The following is a 23,415-nucleotide window of genomic DNA, read 5'->3' on the forward strand; positions in this document are numbered from 1 at the left end:
TGGATGCCCATCAAGTGGGGAATGGCTGAATAAGCTGTGGTACATGAAGGTAATGAAATATTATTGTTCTATAAAAAATAATAAACAAGATAATTTTAGAAAGCACTGGAAAGATTTTCATGAACTGATGCTGAGTGAAACAAGCAAAACCAGGAATACATTGGATTAAATAACAGCAAGAATGTGTGATGATAAACTGGGAAAGGTTTGCTTATTCTTGGTGGTTCAATGATACAAAACAATTCCAATACACTTTGGACAGAAAATTCTATCTGCATCCAGAAAAAAAAATCTAAGGAGACTAAATGTAAATCACCACATGCAATATTCATTTTTTCTGTTTTTTTTTTAATCTCTCCCATGATTTTTTCCCTTCTGCTCTGATTTTCCTCTCCCAACATGATTCATAAAGCAATGTGTATTAAAAATAAATAAACTTACTACAATAAAAAAAACATACTTTTTTTCCTGAGGCAAATGGAGTTGTCACTTGCTCAGGGTCACACAACTAGGAAATGTTAAGTGTATGAGACCAGATTTGAACCCAGATCCTCCTGACTTCAGGAAAAACCATACCTTTAAAAGCAGAATTAATCAAATTTTAAGAGATACAAAATCTAAGTGAAGAAAAACATATTAAAAACTAGAACTGAGTATATGGAAAATAGTGACTTTATTAGACATCAAGACCCAATCAAACAAATTAAAAAGAATGAAAAAAATGGAATAAAATGTAAAATAGCTTATTGGAAAAACACAGAACCTGGAAAATAGATTCAGGACAGAGAATTTAAAAATTATTGGTGTACCTGAAGTTCATGACCAAAAAAAGAGTATCAATATCATTCTTCAAGAGATCATAGAGAAAGACTATCCTGATATACTAGAATCAGAGGGGGAAATAATCATTGAAAGAATCTATCACCTCTAGAAAGAGATCCTATGGATCTCTTTTGGTTTTTCCCAAGGAAAACTCAAGGAACATTACTGTAAATCTGCAGGATTACATCCTCAAGGAAAAATTCTGCAAGCTACCAGAAAAAAATCTGTATTGAGGAGCAACAATCAGTATTACTCAAGATCTGGCAGCTTCTAGAATAAAGGATCAGAAGGCCTAGAATACCAAATTCTGGAAGACAAAGGGCCTGGGGTTACAAACAAGAATTAACTACCCAGTGAGATTGAGCAACATCTTTCAGGGGAGGAAATGGAACTTCAATGAAGTAAGACACTTTCAAATATGTTATTGAAAAAAATCAGAACTAAAAAGATCTGATTTTCATATACAGAACTCAAGAGAAACATAAAAAAGGTAAACAGGAGAAAATATATATTATTTCCTTGATGGGAAAGTGATATCTGTAACTCTTGAGATCTTTATCTGTTATTGGAGCAGTTAGAGGGGGCATACATGGATGTAGGGTGCAGATATGAATGTACTCTGATATGATATCAAAGAAAAAGACATTAAGGGATAGAAAAAGGATTGTATTGGAGAAGAGGAAAGGGGAGGTAAAAATCACACAAGAAGCACAAGGACCTACTACAATAGAGGTGAAGAAGGGAGGAGGACGAGTATTGTCTAAAGCTTTATCTCATCACTTTTGAGAGAGAGCAAAAAACATAGTTAGAAAGGGGAAAGAAAGGGGAAAAGTTGAATAGAAGGGAAGACAGAAACACTAGGAAAAAGAGGTAAGAAAAAGAGAAGGGGTTATAGAGGGGGAGGCAGGTTGAGGGTGGGTTAGAAAAAACCACTACTAATGAAGGAAAGAGGAAGAAAAAAACAAAAGTATATAAAGTTGGTGGAATTGTGAAGTGATCCAACCCATTCTTGAGAACAATTTGGAACTATGCTTGAAGGGCTATCAAATTTGTGCATACTCTTTGATCCAGCACTGTCTCTGCTGGGTCTCTATCCCAAAGAGATTAAAACAAAAAACAAAAAACAAAAAAAGGAAAAAGTATCTACATGTGCAAAAATGTTGGTAGCAGCCCTTTTTGTGGTGGAAAGGAACAGGAAACCGAGTGATATTTATCAGTTGAGGAATAGCTGAATAAGTTATAGTGTATAAATGTAATGGAAAGTTATTGTTCCATAAATATCGACAAGCAGGATGATTTCAGAAAGGCCTGGAGATACTTACATGAACTCATATTAAGTAAAGTGAGGAGAACCAAGAGAGCATTCTACACAGCAACAACAATGTTATGTGTTGATCAACTGTGATAGATTTGGCTCAATTTAACAATGAGCTGATTCAGATTAGTTCAAATAGACTTCTGATGGAGATAGCCATCTGCAAAGAGCTAAAGGGCTATGGGGACTGATTTTGGATCACAACATAGTATTTTCACCATTGTTGTTGTTTGTTTGTTTGCTTGTTTTTTTTTCTTCCTCATTTTTTTTTCTTCTTGATCTGATTTTTCTTGTGCATCATGATAAATGTAAAAATATCTTTAGAATAATTGTACAGGTTTAACCTATATTGGATTGCTTATTGTCTAGGAGAGTAGGGAGAAGAAGGGGGAAAAAATTGGAACACAAGGTTTTGCAGGGGTTAATTTTGATAACTATCTTTGTACATATTTTAAAAATAAAAAGTTATTAATTTTTAAAGTATATACAGGGGACAAAATAGCATGGAGGAAAATACACAGATAGTAATCTTAACTGTGAATGTGAATGGGATGAATTCTCCCATAAAACAAAAGAGAATAACAGAATGGATTTAAAAAACAGAATTTTACAATTTGTTGTTTACAAGAAACCATGTGAAACATACACACAGAGTAACAATAAAAGGCTGGAGCAGAATTTATTATGTTTTGGCCAAAGCATAAAATCAGGGGTAGCAGTTCTGATCTCAGGTAAAGTAAAAGAAAAATAGATCTAATTAAAAGAGATAAGGAAAGAAACTACATTTTGTTAAAGGGTGCCATAGACAATTAAGTAGTATCTACACTAAATACATATGCATCAAGTGCTAGAGCATCCAAATTCTTAGAGAAGTTAAGGGACCTCAATGTTCTCCTCTCTGAATTAGGTAAATCTAATCACAAAATAAACAAGAAAAAAAAAAGGGAGGTTATAAGAATGCTAGAAAACTTAGATATGATAGAACTCTAGAGAAAATTGAATAGGGACAAAAAAGAATACATCTTTTTCTCAGCAGTATATGGCACTTACAAAAAAAAAAAATTGACCATATATTAGGGTGTTAAAACTTCACAATCAAAAGCTGAAAGACAGAAATAGTAAATACTTTCTTTCCAGCTCACTGTGCAATAAAAATTTTATTCAGTAAAAGGGCCAGGCAAAGATAGACTAACAACCAATTGGAAATTAAATAATCTAATTCTAAAGATTTAGTGGGTCAAACATCAAATCATAGAAATAATCAACATTTTCATTTAAAAGAATGATTATAATGAGAAAAACATACCAAAACCTATGGGACACAGCCAAAGCAGATATTAGGGGAAATTTTACATCTAAATAGTTATATGAGTACAATAGAAAAAGAGAAAATCAATTAATTGAGTGTGCAACTAAAAAATAAAACTAGAAAAGAAATAAATAAAAAACCCTCAATTAAATACCCAGTTAGAAATTCTAAAACTCAAGGGAGAGATTAATAAAATTGAAACTAAAAAAACTATTGAATTAATTAATAAAACTAAGAGTTTGTTTTATGAAAAAACCCACAAAAATAGATAAACCTTTGGTTATTGTACTTTTTAAAAAAAGGAAAGAGAAAAAACAAATTACCAGTATCAAAAATTAGAAGGGTGAATTTACCAGCAATGAAAAAAAAATTAAAGCAATAATTGCTGGTTTGTCCAAATGTATGCCAGCAAATCTGATAATCTAATTAAAATAGATGAATAATTACAAAAAAATTACAAAAATTATGAAATTGCTCAGATTAACAGAACAGATATAAAATACTTAAATAGTCTCATTTTAGAAAAAAAGAAATTGAACAAGCCATCAATAAAGTTCCTTATAAAAAATCTCCAGGGACAGATGGATTTTCAAGTGAATTCTACCAAACATTTAAGAAAACAATTGATTCCAATACCATGTTAACTACTTAGAAAAATAGGTAAAGGAGTTCTGCCAAATTCAATCTATGACCTCAATATGTGCCTGATGCCTAAATGAGGAAGAGCCAAAACAGAGAAAGAAAATTACAGGCCAATTTTTCTAATGAATATTGATGCAAAAATTTCAAATAAAATATAGCAAAATGAATACAACAACTTATTAGCAGGAAAATACACTATGACCAAGTGGGATATATACCAGGAATGAAAGACAGGTTCAATGTCAAGAAAACTGTTGCCATAATTGACCATATCAATAATAGAACTAGCAAATCATAAGATTATCTCAATAGATGCAGAAAAAGCTTTTGACACAATACTGAACTCATTATTATTAAAAATACTAGAGAGCATAGGGATAAAAGCAGCTTTCCTTAAAATAATAAGCAGTAGTTATCTAAAACTATTAGAAGCATTATGTATAATGGAGAGAAGCTGGACACCTTCCCAATAAGATCAGAAGTGAAACAAGAATGACCATTATTAGCACTATTATTCAATATCATACTGCAAATATTGGCTTTAGTAATAAAAAAAGAAAAAGAAATTAAAGGAATTAGAATAGAAAATGAGAAAATGAAATTATCACTATTTTCAGATAATAGGATGATATACTTAGAGAATCCTAGAAAATCAGCCAATAATCTACTGGAAATAATTCACACCTTTAGCAAAGTTGCAAGATATAAAATAAACTCACACAAATCATAAGCATTTCTATATGTTATTGACAAACTCCATCAGTAAGAGATAGAAAGAGAAATTCCATTTAAAATTATACTAGACAAAATAAAATAGGTGGGGGTCTACATCCCAGAACAAACCCAAGAATTATATGAATGCAATTGCAAAACATTTCTTACACAAATAAATTCAGATCAAACAATTGGAAAAATATCAATTGCTCATAGGTAGGCTGAGTTAATATTATAAAAATGACAATTTTGCCTAAATTGGTATAAATTTCAGTGCCACACTAACCAAATTGCCAAAAAAAAAAATATTTTATAGAGTTAAAAAAAATAATAGCAAAATTCATCTGGAAGAACAGAAGAATAAGACTATCAAGGGAATCAATGAAGGAAAAAAAAATACAGTAGATAATAAACTTACAACTCCAGTTCTAAAACTGTATTATACAGTAGTAGTGATCAACACCATTTGGAACTCACTAAGAAATAAGAGTGGTGGATCAGTGGAATAAGGTAGAAACATGTGACACAATAATCAATGACTATAGTGATCTAGTATTAGATAAATCCCAAAATTCCAGTTTCTGGGATAAGAACACTATTTCACAAATATTTCTGGGAAATCTGGAAAATATAATATCAGAATCTTGGGATAGACCTACAGCTCATACCCCGTACCAAAATAAGACCCAAATGGGTACATGAGTCTAAAATGATAGAAAATTAGGAGAGCAAAAGATAGTTTACTTAATGGGTTTTGGAGAAAAGAGAAATTGTGACCAAAGAAGCACTAGAAAACATTATGGCATGCAAAATTGACAACTTTGATTACACTAAATTTAAAAGGTTTTGCAGAAATAGTACCAACACAAACAACATCTAAAAGAAAATAGAACACTAGGAAAAATTTTTGCAGCCAGTGTTCTTATAATGCCCTCATTTCTAAAATATATAAAGAACTGTGTCAGATTTTTAAAATTACAAATCATTCCCCAATTGATAAATCATTAAATGATATGAACAGATAATTTCCAGATACTGAAATTAAAGTCATCAATAGTCATATGAATAAATGCTCTAAATCATTATTGATTAGAAAAATGTAAATTAAGGTAACTCTGTAGTACCAACTTCACACTTCTCAGATTGGCTAAAATGAGAGAAAAAGATAATGATAAATATTGGAGGAAATATGGGAAAACTGTGACACTAATGCATTGTTGGTAGAGTTGTGAACTGATCTAACCATTTTAGAGAACAATTTGGAACTGTGCCCAAAGGACTTTAAAACTTTGATCTCTCAATATCATTACTGTGAGTGTATCTCAAAGAGATCATAAAAGAAGAAAAAGGACTCATATATATATATATATATATAAATGTTTATAGCAGCTCTTTTTGTAATACCAAAGAATGTATGGCCATGAATTGGAGAATGGCTAAATAAATTATGGTATATGAAGGTAATCAAATATTATTGTTCTGTAAGAAATGATGTGCAGGCAGATTTTTGAAAAACCTGGAAAAACATACATGGATTGATGCTGAGTTAAGTGAGCATAACCAGTTGAACCTTGTACACAGTAACAACAAGATTATATGAAGACCAACTTTGATAGACTTGGGTCTTCTTAGCTATGTGGTAATCCAATACAATTCCAATAGATTTGGCATGGAAAGTGGCTTCTGCATTCAAAGAGAGAGCTATAAAGACTGAATTTGGATCGAAGCATAGTATTTTCATTTTTTATTTTTGCTACTCTGCTTTTTCTTTTTTCATTTTTTCCCCTTTGGCCTGACATTTCTTGTACAATATGATAAATATAGAAATATGTTTAAAAGGATTGCACATGAATAATCTAAATCAGATTATTTACTATCTTGGGGAGGGAGGGGGAAATTTGAAATATGAAGTCTTACAAAAATGAATACTGAAAACTATCTTCATATATTCTTGAAAAATTAAAATATTATTGAGAAAAAAAGAAATAGGAACAGTGGCCTTAAAATCTCACTCTAATTTATGCTCCAATAGTATATAGAAAGAACATTCAGATTTAGGTAACAACTAATCAAAACATGATTGAACACTTATGTATATATAGATAACCATAAATTATTTTTAAAGTCAATTAACTGAGCTTGCCAAAATCAGTCAATTAATACTTGACCAACATCTCTAGCCAAATTTGGATCCACATTTTTATTTAAAAAAAAAATGCTGAATACTTTTTTTTTTTATTCTTAGATATATTCATGTTAACTTCTCAAAAGATTTTTACATTTAACAGAAAAATTGGCTGCTAGGATAATTGTTTCAGTAGTTCACAGAGGAATTCTTTGAAATTTATAACTTTATCTCACTTTCAACTGGGGAAAATGCAAAGCAAAATGTAATTGTCTATGGCTTATTTTAGCTTCACAAAAGGAGTGATAGAGAACTTCAGCTGGAGAGAGTTTAGACCATGTCTTGATTATATGAGCAAATTCAATAAACATGGAATTTTTTGTTATTTTAGTGTAAAGATAAAAAAAATATTACACAGATTTATTCTCAAAGAAAGAGCTTTGTTTGGGATGGGATAGCAAAGGGAATGGCTAGATGTGTTTCCCTCTGAATTGTAACTTTGTCATATCACTTGTCTTGGGTTTCAGTTTCTTATTTACCATTTTTTTATTCTATCCTTTGCAGTCTGGAAACATTTTTCACTTTGAAAATTGAATATCAGTTGTTATCATCTTTTATCCATTTCATACAGTCGTGCTTCTTTTCACATATAAAAAGGTTCTCTTCCCTGCCCTTAAAATTTGTTATAAGCTTGAGTTCAATCTGTGACTTAACCTTCATGATTTTAGTCTCACCTATGAATTTTTTTTAGTTCAAGTATCTGCTATTGTTTTCACTTCTGCATTTATGTTTTTCTAAAAAATGAGTTTGTTGAGTTGTTTATTCAGAAAGTTTTCCCATTTATTTATTATTAGAATAATTTATTCTAAGATGTTATTTTTTGGACTAAAGCTATGATTTCACTATCCAGAATGTGGAACTCTAAATGATGAAATTCCCACTAAGCATGCAGATTGGTTCTTGCCTTTTAACTTGTAATCTTAGAGCAGTACCTAGGACACTAAGTTTATATCTAATATTTTGTTTTCTCACAATTATATGTAAAAATAATCTCAACATTTTCAATTTAAATTTAAATTTAAAAAACAGGAAAAAGAAAAGTAAAAAAAATGCTTTGCTCTGAATCTAAACTTCTTCAGTTCTTTGGATATGGATAGTATTAACATACTTACAATTAATTAAATGCATCTCATAATTCTTGCCATGAGTCTAGATATAACTTTTATCTTCATACTTGTACGCACACACACACACCAAAAACTTTTTTGTCAGGTAACTCAATATGAGTAATATTATTTGAATTACCTTTATAATTTGGAAATGAGCATCTAATTTGGCTTTATTGGGTTAGTAAGTTGATCAAGAATTTGAAAAGAGAATAGTGACAGCCTGGGTTTGAAAGCTGTTTAAAACCTCCAGCCACATAGCATTATATGACTATCTTGATGATAAAAGAGAGAAAGGAAAATATCATAAGAGATGTCTCAATCTAAAGATTCACAGGGTACTTAAGATATACGGCATTACAGTCAAGATTAGGAGGAAAGCAGGAAATTGGGAGGTGGGGTGAGATTTATAATGAGTTTCCCTATAAATTCCTCATTTCTTAACTATATAGAGAACTGAGTCAAATTTATAAGGATACAAGGCATTTCCTAGTTTATAAGTGATCATATGATATGAACAGGGAGTTTTCAGAAGGAAAAAACTAGTCATTTGTCATAAGATGAAAAAAATATTCTAAATCACCATTATTTTGGTAAAGATATATTAAAACAACTCCAAGGTCTTATGTGAAGCCTATCAGATTGTTTAATATGACAGAAAAATAAAATGACAACTGTTGGGTGGAAGGTGAACAAATTATATATCAATTCACTGTTGGTAGAATTGTATACTAATTCAACCATTTTGGAAAGCAAATTGGAAGAATGCCCAAAATGTTATAAATACATATATAGCCTTTGACTTAGGACTATCAATATTAGTTCTGTATCCCAAAGAGATCAAAGAAAAAAAAGAAAAAAACCTATATGTACAAAAATATTTAAAGCAGCTTTTAAAGGTTAAGGAATTGGAAATTAAGGGGATGCCCATCAACTGAAGAATGACTGAACAAGTTGTGGTATATAATTGTGATGAAATACTATTATGCTATAAGAAATAATGAACAGACAATTTCAGAAAATCCTGGGAATAATTTTATGAACCAATGCAAAGTGAAGTGAGAAGAACCAAGAGAACACTGTGCACATTAACAGCAATACTGTATGGTGATCAATGATAAATGAGTTAGTTATTCTCAGCAATACAATGATTCAAGACAATTTTGAAGGATTCATGTTGAAAAATTCTATTGACCTCCAGAGAAAGAATGGATGTTCTCTTAGTGCTTATTAGAACATCATTTTTTAAACTTCTTTTATTTGTGTCTTTTCTTTTGCAACACAGTCAAGATAGAAAAATATTTTGCATGACTACATGTGTATAATCTATATTAAATTGCTTGCCTTCTCAAGAAAAGGAGTTGGAAGAGAGCAATAGAATTTGGAACTCATTTAAAAAAAAAGGAATGTTAAAAATCCATTTTACATATAATTGGGGAAAATAGTGAAAAATAAATTCTCTAACAGTGTGATCTCAGAGGTATGCTAAAGCCAAGGCAAGCCAGCTCACAAAAGACAATGCTAAATTTTCTATATGAGTTTTTAGTTAGCAAAGGTTACAAATCAGAGTGTGATTGATTGTTTTGTTGATTGTTGATAATCCATACTAAATTTAAGAATGTGTCTTATTAAATACTATACTACCTTCCTCTCCATTCTCTATGTCAAATTTCCTTTTGTAGAATAAGTAGTTACTAGGTTAAAAATTGTCCTGATACTAATACCCTATTAGTTCAGTTTTGATGTATGATTAAATAAGATACCATTAAGCCATTGAATATTTAGCAAATAGAGATTTAACTCTAATACAGCAAAAGTATATAACAAGGGTACAGTAGCCACTAGCTTGAGTAGACACAATCCCTGTATTTTCCATTTGGAAGTCCAATATAATCACAGGAATAGTATGTGACTTTCATGGTCTTCTGTTGTCTAAGTTCAAAAGCATTGAATCCCCATGAGTGTGATTTTTTTTTTTTAATATCCTTGGTGACCAGGAAACCCTGCCAATAGAACTGACGGTCACCAGGAAATTAAAATAAGTTTATACCAGCTTGAACCTTTGTTGCACTCTAGACCATTTAAGCCCTTATTTTGATACCCTTTAGGGCAAAGCTTTCCTAAGCCATTTTGGTAAGGAAAGTAGAATGGAGGAATACTATAGATATTGATTCATATCTTGAAACTGGAGAGTTACTCATTCATTCTCTTTATTCTTAATTTTCTATTTGAAAAGAAGACCAGTATATATGTGAAGATAAGCACATAGGTAGATATATGATAGGTTTTTATTAAGTACTTCTTATATGCACATTGAATCAAAGTGAATTATTAAGACAAGAATTGTTGATGTCTCATTGAGTCATTAATTTTCATTTGTTCAATTCTAATTTTTAGTGAACTATTTTCTTCAGTTAGATGTTTTATCCTCTTTTGCATTTGGCCATTTGAACTTTTAAATGAGTTATTTTATTCATTGGATTTTTTTTTCCATTTCACATTTTCTGTTTTTCAAGGAGTTGTTTTCTTTTTCCAATTTACTAAATCTATTTTTAAGACTCTTTTTAAGGCAGATAATTTCTGTCCTTGCTTTTCCAAACTCTCCTACACACTCTCATTTTCTTTCCCCATTTTCCTTCTAAATTTCTTTTAAGATGCTTTTTGAATTCTTTCAAAAGAGTCTTGTGATAGGGAGACCACTCATATCACCCTTTGAGGCTTCATCTGGAGATGTTTCTCCTTTAGTATCCTCAGAGTTTGAGATCTATTCTTCCCTGCCTCCATAAAAGCCAACTATGGTCAGAATCTTTTTGCATTTTTACTCATTTGTGAAAGTTGAGGTCTGCTTTTAGGGCAAAGGACAGATTGTTCCAAGCTTCCTCTATAGGCTACAATGGCTTCATGCTGCCCTGGGGCCAGTGCTGCTGACTTCCTTTTTGTACTGGGTGAGCTTGGCCAAGACCCATGGGTTATGCTAGGATCTAGGGGATCATTATTTGCCTTCTGTAGTTACATTGGAGGTCTCACAACTAGTCTGGTGATCCATGGTTTCTGAACTAGGATAGAATAGCCAATGCTATTGTATTTTGGCTAAGAGCCTCCCAGTTGATTCTCATGTGGAAACCACTCCTACCCTAGATCCCAGCACTGTGCCTGCACTGGTCTACCTCCCTTGTTTACTCATGCTCAATTGAGACAGACCTTTCCTGAAGTTATTCCAAAATACCTTCTGCTGAAAATCTGCTATACTCCAAATATTTGTGAGTTTTGTTACTCCAAAACCTGTTCAAAGGCTGGATCTGGTGTAGATCTGAGAGAAGGCAGGAAGAATTTAGACAAAGACCTGTCTACTCTCTGCCATCTTAGCTCTGCCCCTAAGACAGGAATTTTTAATAAGGTACAAAATCAGGATTTGAAACTATCAGTTCCAAACTTGGTCTTATTTCTCCAATTTGTGCCAACTTATATCATGTCAGTAACATTAAAAGGAAAATGAAACTTGCAGCTGAATAAAAGAATGACTCATAGATTCTATTTGGAGAAACAAACAGAACAGATGATAGAGACATTTTTAGATGTCTTAAGGAAACAGAAATATCTTTTCATAGGACTCTAGATTGTTTTGTATTTTAGTGCTTTTGATAAATTTTTGCAAAAAAAAAAAGATCCTCATGAAAATAACTTAAGCATATGCAGAAAATCTGTTGAAGTGGATTAGAAAATAGGAAAAATCTATACTATCTATACTAATATATACTAAGATCCACTAAATGAAATAGATTTAAATTTTGATATTAAATTACTTCAAAAAATCCATTGAATGAAAGTATAGGCTGTTTGATTATAACAATTCCCCCCCCCCAAAAAAATTATATAAATTAAATCATTTGCCGTAATATATAGACCAATCAACCTAAATACTTCTCCCAGCTAGCAAAACTCTAGATCTCTTTGTCAAGTAGAAAGATGGCAACCAAACACAATTCTAATTTGAAATATAAAATAATTTGTAATATTTTACAGAGAAGAATAGTGAAAGATTACAGGCAGCATCATTTTGCAGAAAAGCAAGGAGCAGTAGACTCAAAAGAAAAAAGATTAATGAAGACTTGAAGAGAGTCCAATCAAGCAAAATTATGCTCTGAGAATTTAAAAATGACATAGAAAGAGAATAACAAAAAGGTTAAAAAATGGAATTGCTTGTATTCATTTATTAGAAAGTAGAAAAGTCAGTGAATAAAAGAAACGGGAAAAAAAACTACCCAGACTAAGCAAAATATACACAAAAGAGGTCAGGAAGTAACACGGTTTTGAATATACAATTTGTTTGATACTTATCTTCAAAAGAGAACTTATTATAATCTTTTTAAAAGTCTCAAGCCTCACTTTTATTGATAAAAAGACTTAAAAATTAAAAACAAATGATCTAGATATTTATTTACATATTTTTACATTTTAAGAGAATATATATATATATATATACTTTATATAACTTTCAAACTAGCAATAGATATCTAGTAATTGCCTAGTATAAGTCAGACATTATATATAAAAAGATGGGGATATAAAAAATGAGCAAAAGACTTTCTCTCTCTCCCTGTCTCTCTGTCTTTCTCTGTCTCTCTATCTTTTCCCTCTGTTTCTGTGTGTCTCTGCCTGTCTCTGTCTCTGTCCCTCTGCCACTCTCTGTGTTTCTCTCCTCTACACACACATATACACACATACATATATAAGTTAGTATCTGTGTGTGTGCATGCCTGCATGCATGTGTGCGTGTGTGTGTGTGTGTGTGTGTACAGAAAAATAGGATGGGGAATCACTAGAATTAAAAGATGTTGGAAAAGGCTTCCTATAGAGGTTGAAATTTAAAGGCAGTTAGGGAAATCTGTAGGCAGAGGTGAAACAGAAAAATTCCAAGGATTTCTAAAGAAAATACCTTGAGTTAAGAGAGTGAATATCAGGATCATGCAACTAGGAGACCAATATAGCTGGATCAAATAGCATGTTTCAGAAAGTAAGGTATAAGAAAATTGGAGAGTATTTTAGAGGTTAATTATAAAAGACTTTGAAAGTCAAATAGAAAATTTTGTATTTGATCCTGGAGGTGGTAGAGAATTCTGGAGCTTATTGAGTGAGAGTTACATGGGCAGACTTTTACTTTATGAAAACTTGATTAATCTCTGAAGAGGAAAAAGGAAGACTTTCATAAATTCTGTAGCAGTGTACAACTTCACAATCACACAGTGAATTAAAAGATTGAAAAATGACCTAATTATGTTTAGTAACTATTTTCTTTTGAATGGCTACAACAAAATACTCTCTTAAAAGTTCTCCAAAAGTTGTTTCCCATGTATATCTCAAACTACAAGATTACTTTAAATAGATAACAATAGAGTAGTTTTATAGCTTTGATTATTTATAAATAATGAAGCAGAGAAATGCATACTTTACAAAATATTTTCATAGTTGTGAAAGATGTATTGAGTATGAATGATGGAAAAAGTGTTTCCTATAGGTGGTGAGTTTCTGCAGATGTCTGTGGATATGATTAAACTGAATAATTAAGCCTGTTCTTCAGGGATTTGGTAATGCAGGATTAAAGTTCACAAGAGAGATTAGAACTGGATATACAGATTTAGAAGTCATCTACCTAGACATGGTAATTACTACCTTGGGAGCTAATAACAGTACCAAAAGACAGAATAGGAAAAAATTAACAGGAAGCTTAAGACAAATTTGGAAAAGAGCTTCCATTAGGGAAAGAGTTTAGATAATGACACAACAGAGAAGACTGAAAAGTGGTCAGAAAGACAGAAAGAGAACTAAGAAGGAACTAAAATAAATTTAAAAAGAAGAGAGAATATTTAGGATCAGAGTCTGGTTAGTGATGTCAAAAGATGCCAAAAGGCCAAAACAGACTGAGAGAAGATTTGCTATAAAAGCTCAATGGAACTGTTAAGAACAGGTTCAGTATAGAGGTAGAGATAAAAGATACAGAGCAGGGAAGACTAGGTAAGTATAGAGAAATGTTTGAGGAAAATGTTTTAAGAACTCTTTGTAGATATTTGGTTTGGTAATGGAGAAGAGATAGTGGATGACAAGTTAGAGGAGTATCAGGATTTGCTGAAGGCTAAAGGATACACTAATCTGTAGATTGAGGATCCTTAGATCTAGTGAATTAGAAAAGAATGAAAATTTGGTGAAGTGAGCATGATCAAAGGAACAAATTCCCAAATAGGTGGGAAAGAATAGGATCAAAGTCATGAATAGTGGTGCTTGACTTGTCAAGGAGGAGGATTATCTTTCCCTTTGAGACTAGAGCAAAGGAACACAGAAGGAGGAGTGATGTATAAAGATGTTGAGGGATGGAACAGAGTTAGAAGATGGAACTGAGAGTGAATGATCTTTATTTTTTCAGTAGTAACTTTAAAATTCTCTACTAGTAATGTTTCAATAATTTCTCAATGTAGATCAAATTTAAGTTGTTACCTTACTTATGAACAAAGTGAAAATGTTTTATATAAGTCTTGCCACTTGATTGTTTAAGCTAATTAACAGAACTTGACAGCTGGTCCAGAATTTGAGGTAAAAATTTCCTGCTGACTAAGGCAGTGAATAAGAATTTAATGTTCATTAAAATATGTCACAATACAAGACCCAAAACAGTTGCCATCTGTCACCATCTTCTATCACACACATAGTTATATACAATATAACACTAGTTTTTCTTTTTCATCTATGACCACATAATTTAATTTGAGATAATATTTCTAATAACCTTTAAGTTTCTCTTTTCTCATACCTCAACACACATCCTTCTGGATGGGAAGAAGAGATTCTGTGTTTCCCCCACTTCTGGTTTAGTAGTACTGGTAAATATTGAAAGATAATGGAGTGAAAGTGGGTGTAATAAATTTCAGTGACCAATATTGTTTTTTGTCCTTCTGGTGGGATAATAATGACTAGGCGAGTAACTGTACCGTTGAAAAGGGATTTTTCTCATGAGGAACCAGAGGGAATAATAGGATCAATAATAGAACTGCTAAGGAAAACAATCTTGTGAACACAAAAGGATAATTCCACATGAACTATATTATCTTTCATGGTCTATGCTGCAGGTACATTCATAATATTGTGAGATTATTGAAGAATAATGCATGTCATTTGAATTTGTGAATGAATTAATTTCATAGTAGTTAAGTAGAGAAAGTATCATGCCTTAACTATGTTCATCCAAGAGCTTGGGATCTGGATGTGCTATTGTGGATTTTACCTTGAGAATATCATCTTTTTTGTGGACTAAATTAACATATAGGTTAATTTTCTGTAATATTTCTCAAATGATTTATTTATATATATGTGTGTGTGTGTATACATGTATCTGTGAAATTAAGTTCTTAGGTGCATATAGATATGTGTATATATGTACGTGTAAGCATTAGTTTTATTTTTTATTAAAGCTCTGGGGATCCAATTAGTTAAAAGGTTATATAAGAAAAACTGCTTAAACACTGCTACTTTGCACCCAAATTAGCAATGTGATAATTTTCCCTAAGCCTGATTATAACATATAGTGGCATTTTTTCTTCTTTCTAAAGTATCCTCAGTTAATTAAATATGAAGTTTAAGTAATTTATATTATCTTCTAATGTAACACAGTTGATTGTTTTTAACCACTTTCTTTAACATGTATAGAGTAAAATGTGGAAGACTTTTGTCTATACATTTTTATTTGGGAATGCTTTTAATATTTATGAAATAGAAAAAATGTGTTGAGCTAAAGAATAAGTTAATATACTAATAATACTAATAATGCCTCTCCTAGTTTCATATATGCCCAATATTTTCATTTGGATTTAAGACAGCCTTAATTGTAGAAATCTAGGTTGTCTGTTCTCTGGTTGGGAAAGAAGAGTAGGGAAATATCTCATATATTTAATAAAAACATTATGAAAAGAAGTTCAAGACCAAAAGGAACACATTTTGCAAGTTATAATGTTTAAGATATATTTTAAGGAACAAGAATTCATCAAAAAGTGGAGACAAACAAAGCAGTTTCTGAATGAAAGCTAAATCCAAGAAGCAACAATAAGCATTGAAATTTTTACAATGTCATACATAGTATTAGACAATGGAGCTACTAAGACATGAATTCAAAAGTCTCTTCCATCAAGGACTTACCATATACTAGTTGTGAACAATGAGTCCACAGATAAATGAAAACAAAATATATACAATATAAAAATACATTATTTTGAAGACAAAGAAGTCACCAAGAAGGTCCTCTAATAGTTGAGTTGATATTTAGCCTAAACCTTGAAGGAAATCATCATTGACAATAGAGTTCATTTCTGAATTATACCTTAATGCTTACCGATGTAGGTCTGTGTCAAGTTGAGTTACTACTAGAACAAATATGAGGTGATTCCTTAACAACTTTTTTGTGTCACTGCCACATTTATTATTATAAAAAGTCTGACATTTTTGTTGAATTGTCATTTCTTTTCCACACAGCACACAATAGGTAGGACAATGATGATAATCTAGGGACTGGACCTGGACCTATGATTTCATTAGAATGAGAAACCCCTAGTGAGGGAACTCCTACCAATACAAGTCAATCCTTTTTGTTCAACTTCAAGTCTGTAAAAGAAGATGAACATTGTTTTTTTCTGGACTAGTAGTGATAGTTGAGTGGGATGGGGGACATATTTATTACCCTCATAATTTGATTATATCCCCAGTTAACATAGACGAAGGAAAAAGGAGAGATCTAGAATAACTATCATAATGTAGATAATAATAATAAGGCTGCATTCTTGGTGTCTGCAAAAGATACAAGGAAATAGCTTAGTATGGAATGTGGTAAGGAAACAAAATTTCTCAATACATTTACTTTAGATTAATTAAACTTTCTGTTGTTTGTCAACAAGGTGGGTCAATGCTATTTATCTCCATAGTTTGAAGGGCTATAGAAAGTGTGTGATGAGAGAAATACTAAATTTCTCTCGGGGAATACTAAAGCACACTGAAAGCCTAGGTTTGCTTTAACCATTTACTTTTGTTTCATAGTATTATTGTCTTATGAGCACAGGGCTTAGAATACAATGGCACTTAATAAATTATTTTCCATTCAATTCCACTATAACATCAGCAGTAGGAGATAATTATTCAAATAGCCATTGTGGTAACTATATTTGTAATGTTACAGCCAGTTTTTTGATTAGTGCAAATGATGGATCCTCTGAAGTGGTTGCATTATTTGATTTTGCACTGCATGTTTACATTTTCCTGGAACAAATGATCATAGTTTACATAATTGTAACTTAGATTAAGTGCAATTTTGACTCCATGCGATCAGATTAGGTGATTCATTACCTAGCTATAATTTGCATTTAAATTGTGAATTAATGTTTTCTAAAATCATCTCCCCCAAAATCTAGTGGGGATAAAGGTACATATATTACTATCCTCATTTTACAGATGAAAACACAGAAGATCAAGTCACTTCCTTATGGCCACACAGTAATAAAATGCAACAACATGAATTTATCTCTATGTCTTCTAATTATATGGCTTTTGTTTTATTGCACTGCTTATCTTTACATATATGTAAGAATTTATATGATATATAAGCTTTTTTCTCATAATATACTTAACAATCAAAATAAGATATGTGAAAGCACTTTGAAATATATATGTATATATTATATAAATACTATTAAAATCATTATTAGCACTAATATAAACTAATTAATATTTGTTTTTAAACAGATTTTAAAAGGAGAGCTAGAAATGAAGAAACAAACAATGGATAAGTTGTGTTCACTCAGTCAGGATCTACTCTCAACTTTAAAAAACAAGATAGTAGCTCAAAAGATAGAAGCATGGCTGGAAAGCTTTGCCAAACGTTGGGATAATCTGATCCAAAAACTTGAAAAGAGTTCTGTGCAGGTAAGTTGTTATAATTATCATGCCATAGAACATAGTTTTTTAATCACTGGCTTGTGAATTAAATTTACTTTCATAACTGCATTTCTAATCATATGTGCAGGGTGTCCCTAAAGTCATGGTGTGGTTTTAACTTATGAACATTCTGTATTTTAATATATACATTTTAAAACATCATTCTGATAAAGGAGTCATAAGCTTTAACAGAGTGGTAAAAGGACTTAAGAAGCCTTATCATAAATTATCCAAGAGATTTTTATAGCCCTTATTTTTAGAGCAATGCTTTTGGATCGAATAAAATGCTAACTTTTAACCTTGTTGTCATTTTGAGATGGGAACTTTGATTTCTTTCTTGTCTTTCCATAGCACCAGATGGTTAAGAAGTTGAGAAAGAGCAGTATCAGAAAAGAGAGATGGAAGTGGAAAGCTGGCTACTAACATGAGTTATTGGCAGTTCCCTTCTTCCCAATTACTAGGGGTGATGATTAGTTAGGTATTTGAAAAGGAAGCACAGGAGGTGTGAGCTGGCTATTACATCACAGTCTAACATCAGTGCTATAACTTCAGGACTCTTAAATCCCCATCTGCCGCAGCACTCTAAGCACTGTGGATGTAACAGAAATAAAATTTACACCCAGAATTTTAGGTTTATCAGAGCCTTTAAGACTTTAAAAGAAGACAATTGAACGTTATTAGAATATTGGGTGTATCTTTTACTGAGAATGTATGGAAACACATGGATAAAAATCACATAGAACGAAAAGATATGAGAGTATAGGTGCTAGTAAAATCATAGGCCTAGCATAGATAAGAAAGGGACAGAGGTACTGAAGAAAACAAACTTTGTTTTGACCTTATAACATTCTTCTAAAGGTCTAACACTCCAAAAGAAAATCAATGTATCTCTGATGTGGATTGTTACCTAATATGCTTAAACTAATAGCTCAAATACTCTGGAAATGTGGGGGGTAGAAGGAAAGAGTGGTAGTTAGAGGAGACAAGTGCATCAGAAAGAGAGGATGAAGGATAATTTAAATTGTAAACCAAGGTAAGAATGTCCTATGACTTGTGATGAGATTTTAAAATTTTTATTTTTGGTTAAAAGAACTTTATCATTTTTATGTTTATACCAAAAGCCTCAGTAAAGTTTTAAGCTTTAACAACTTAAAACTACATTTCCTCAGATGGTGTTATTTTATGTTAAACATGGATATTTAGCATGTGGTATAAAAGAATAATTTTGTCATCATATTTTTAGAGAATCACTTTTGCTACTTATCTCAGAATATTTTGCATTCTTATTTTTTAGTAAGCTTTATTAACTTAAAAATTACTGAGACTTTTGGGACATTCTGCATTTTGAAATCATATTTATCTGAGATATAAAATATAATTACTTAAATGGTATTATATGATGAAAAAACCCACTGAGTTTCGAGGGAGGAAGAACAAGGACTCACTTCCAAACCATATGATCATTGAGCAAAGTCCCTTCAACTCTTTGAATCTCAGTTTCCTCATATATCAAAAAAAAAAAAAAAAAAAAGTGAAGCTAGATACACCAAACAATTCACAAAGTTATTCTAAAGAAGCTACTTTGTGAATCTTAAACTGTCTTAAAACATATTTTAATTATGAAAACTTTATTAAATTAGAAAAATGCTATAAAATAAATAATATTTAGCCAAAGAAAAGAAAACAATTATATTTACATTGTTAAACTAGGAGCCAGTGATACTCATTTTTCAAACTCCACAATGTTTTGGTCAAAAAAGTCTTTTAAAGAAAATAGTTTTCAGTGTTCCTCCCTAAAATTTATAGTGGATAAAGTATGTGTTTTCTAATAATTTAGACCTATTACCATTTAATATTAGTTCTTGCTATCCATTTATTAAATCAAAATTTATTATGAATGTGTTTTATGAATCCTAAAAGCTTTAAGAAAATGAATATTGTCACTTATCAATCATCAGGAGACTAACATTCTATGTAAAAGCAAGGATTGCTTTGTTTTGTCTCTGCATTTCCAGGTCCTAGGGACTGATATTAAGAGGTATTTAACAATTTTTTGTTAATTGGTTGGGGTTTTTTTGCATTAATAGGAAAAGATTAGGTTTTTTTTTAGTTTATTTGTTGTAATTAGGGATTCCACACATTTAAAATTTAGTGCAATAATTCAGAACAAACAATAATAGTCATTTATTTTATTAATATAACAAGATTTTTTTAAAAAGTTAGAAAACAACTTACTTCCTTAACATTATAACTAAAACTATATCCCTAATTATCCATCATGAAATTTTAGTTAAACCACACAGAAGTAAATCTCAAATTAGTTGAGATTATTTTTTTGAGGATAGAATTCCTGATCACACAAGAAGGGTGATGTCAATTCTATATTCAAAAACTGGCAGCTCTCTGGATACTTCAAATAACAAAATATTTTCAAAGGTCATTTTGAAAGAATTTGAATGCTTATGTTAGAGTCAGAAATCTCAAGAATTTGTTTTTTTATTAAAAAGCTTTTATTGAGCAAATTCAAAATAAGTTGTAGTATTAGGAAAAGAAAGAACCCAACTGCAGATGGACAACAGAAAATCTATCCTCTACTGTTCAATCCTTGACCCCAAACATTGTATTTTCAATCATTGGGTCTTAAGGTCACCTTTTCTTCAGACAGATTTTGGGCAAGTCACATGACTTTTAGGTTCAGTTGTTTGATAAGCAAAAAAGAAATGGAACATACTAAAGGACCTATCCTTAACATCACTTCCAGCTTTAAATGCTATTGCATTTCCAATGATGAGGTTATTTAATCTTAAATGTAGATATTTGGAATGTGTTGGCAAAAACTGTTTTGTCATATTTTTATTCTTATGTTACTTTTCTTTGGAAATTTTGTATTCCTATTCTTACATTAACCCTACAATGGAGCAGCTAGATGGAACAGTGGCTAGAACACCAGTCCTGAAGTCAGGAGCACCTGAATTCAAATCTAGTCTGACACTTAGCACTTTATAGCTCTGTGACCCTGAGCAAGTCACTTAACCCAAATTGCCTTACTAAAAAAAAAAAAAAAAAAAAAAAAAAAAAAGCAAACACTAACACTTGTGATGTTCTCCTCTAAAATGTAATCTCTCTGGGAGCAGGTTTCTTGGCGGGGCTTCTGGAAGCAGCCTTCGTTTAAGTTCAGTGTAATCACCCCAAATGCAGCTAGGTATTAAAGTCCAAATCCTTTATTGTCTCTTCAAAGTCTTGTCTCCTTTACTTGGGGTTCGGCTAGTTTTCTGGAGGCCTTCCGGATATTGGTTTCAGTGTTCTTCCCCAAGATAGCCTGCCACCATTTCTCTGCCTTCCTTAGTTCTGCCCGACTGCCTTCTCTGGCTTTCCTCCTTATATATTCCACACTGAGTATACACCAATCATTATATCACTAGGAAATCATTACTTGTTGTAGGATTAAATCAAAGCTAAACTACATTTAACCACTGTCTCCTCAATTCCACTTACTTAACACCTTGTTTCAAGTTCTGGCCCATAACAAATCCTAATTTAAAAAAGTAATAATACCTAATTCTACTTAAAATTAGAATGCAATTGCTTTACTATTTTCTTGATTAGCTTTATTTTACAAATAACAAAAATTTCAATTAATATTTTTGTCAATACTGAAAATATTCCAAATAGAACAATTTTACTTTTAAATATTGTTTCGCATTACAATTAAATTTCCTAAGATCAAAACTTAGATATTAAAAATGTGTTTTCAAATGCTCTGTCTTCATATAAAATAGACAACATTTTCCTGATTGTCATATAAGAAGTCTCTTTTAAAATTAAATAATCTTGGTTGTGTCTCCTCCTTAAGTATGTGTTCCTTGCATGTAGGAGATATTTTGTTCATCCATTCATTCATTTTCTTTTTATCATCATATGCTAGGACAATGTCAAGCAGTAGATATTTATTAAATATTTATTGGTTGATTAATTGATTAAAGGTACACATGCATAAATTGTATGAAAATATCTAAAATAACTTTGAGGAGCTTAATATATTATCTTTGATTTCAGTACTTATGGCTTTATATCCATGTGCATATACACACATATATATATATGACATTATATTAAAATCTCAAATTCATTTTACTATTTAGTCCCTCCTCCCCCCCCCCACCGTGTATGTGTGTTTGTGTCTATATGTGTGTTTCTCTCTGTGTGTCTCTCTGTTTCTGACTGTCTCTGTATCTGTCTTTCTTTCTCTGTCCTTGACTCTGTGTGTGTGTGTGTGTGTGTGTGTGTGTATGTGTGTGTGAGTGTGTGCATCTTTATCTCTCTCTCTGGGTGTATCTCCTTTTTTATTTACACTTGTGCTTTCATAGGTAAGGGAACTTAAAATGAGTAAGCTTCTATTAATCATAATATATATGTTCTCAAATTGTGGTTCTCAAGAGTAACCTAGGACACTGGGAGGTTAAACATTTTACCCAGAATCACACTTGGGTCAGAGGCCAAATTGAATTCTGGTCTTCCCAAATCTTATTACAATATTTAATCTACCACATTGTCACAATATTTTTTTTAATGGTACACATTTTCTCTATGTAATCTTTTCTAATTTTCAGTTATTAAACTAAAGAGATTCTGGTCTTGTGTTTTGGGGGGGTGCATTTTGTCATCTTTTTATGTACTTCTTCCTCAATTCCTTATATTAATGGGAAAGTATCTTATGACTTGCATTAGCAAACTCTTATTCATTTAAAATATGATAAATATCCCACTGTATTACATCAACTTCCTTTTTTTTAAAAAATCCATTGTTAGGTTGCATTTATTTATTTTTTCTTTTTTATTTATTTTTTTTAACACATATTGCTTTATGAATCCTGTTGGGAGGGAAAAATCAGAGCAAAAGGGAAAAACAATGGGAGAGAGAAAAAACAGGAAAAACAAAGTGAACATAGTGTAATGCCAGAGAAACTGAGGCAAGATAGAAATTAGAGAGTTTTTAATATTTTATTTGTCTTTCTGAAAGGGAGAGATTTTATAAGACCAAAGGATCCATTTTGGTCCCAGGGATGATGTTTCAAAGCATTCAGCATCAGCTTTAGCTTCAGCTTCAGCATCAGCATTGAATGTGAGATTCCAATGAAAATGTGGCTCCAAGATCAAGGTAGCAAGGAAGGGGGTGGAGTTCAAGCATTGGTAAACAGTGGGAATTTCCAAGGACTGACTGACCATCAATTCAATTCTGACAGGGAGAGGGGTGAAGACAACCATAATTTCTTACAACTTGGGAGTAAAGGAGATAATCAAACTAGATCCAGAAAGTCTGGAGAGATAGAGGTAAAGGATATTAATTAGGTATCTG

General features: G+C 31.5%; 1 protein-coding gene across 9 annotated transcripts in view; it reads left to right on the forward strand.

Annotated features, from left to right (window-relative positions):
• Positions 1–23,415, forward strand: part of DMD (dystrophin) — a 2,285,006-nt gene that overhangs the window by 754,762 nt on the left and 1,506,829 nt on the right. For all 9 annotated transcript variants that reach the window (XM_031963631.1, XM_031963630.1, XM_031963635.1 and 6 more), the window contains one exon: positions 17,868–18,047. In XM_031963631.1, coding sequence (XP_031819491.1) covers positions 17,868–18,047 — 180 coding nt within the window. The remainder of the gene's footprint in view (positions 1–17,867; positions 18,048–23,415) is intronic.

This window comes from Sarcophilus harrisii, chromosome 3 (genome assembly GCF_902635505.1).
Source record: "Sarcophilus harrisii chromosome 3, mSarHar1.11, whole genome shotgun sequence".
Lineage (NCBI taxonomy): Eukaryota > Metazoa > Chordata > Mammalia > Dasyuromorphia > Dasyuridae > Sarcophilus > Sarcophilus harrisii.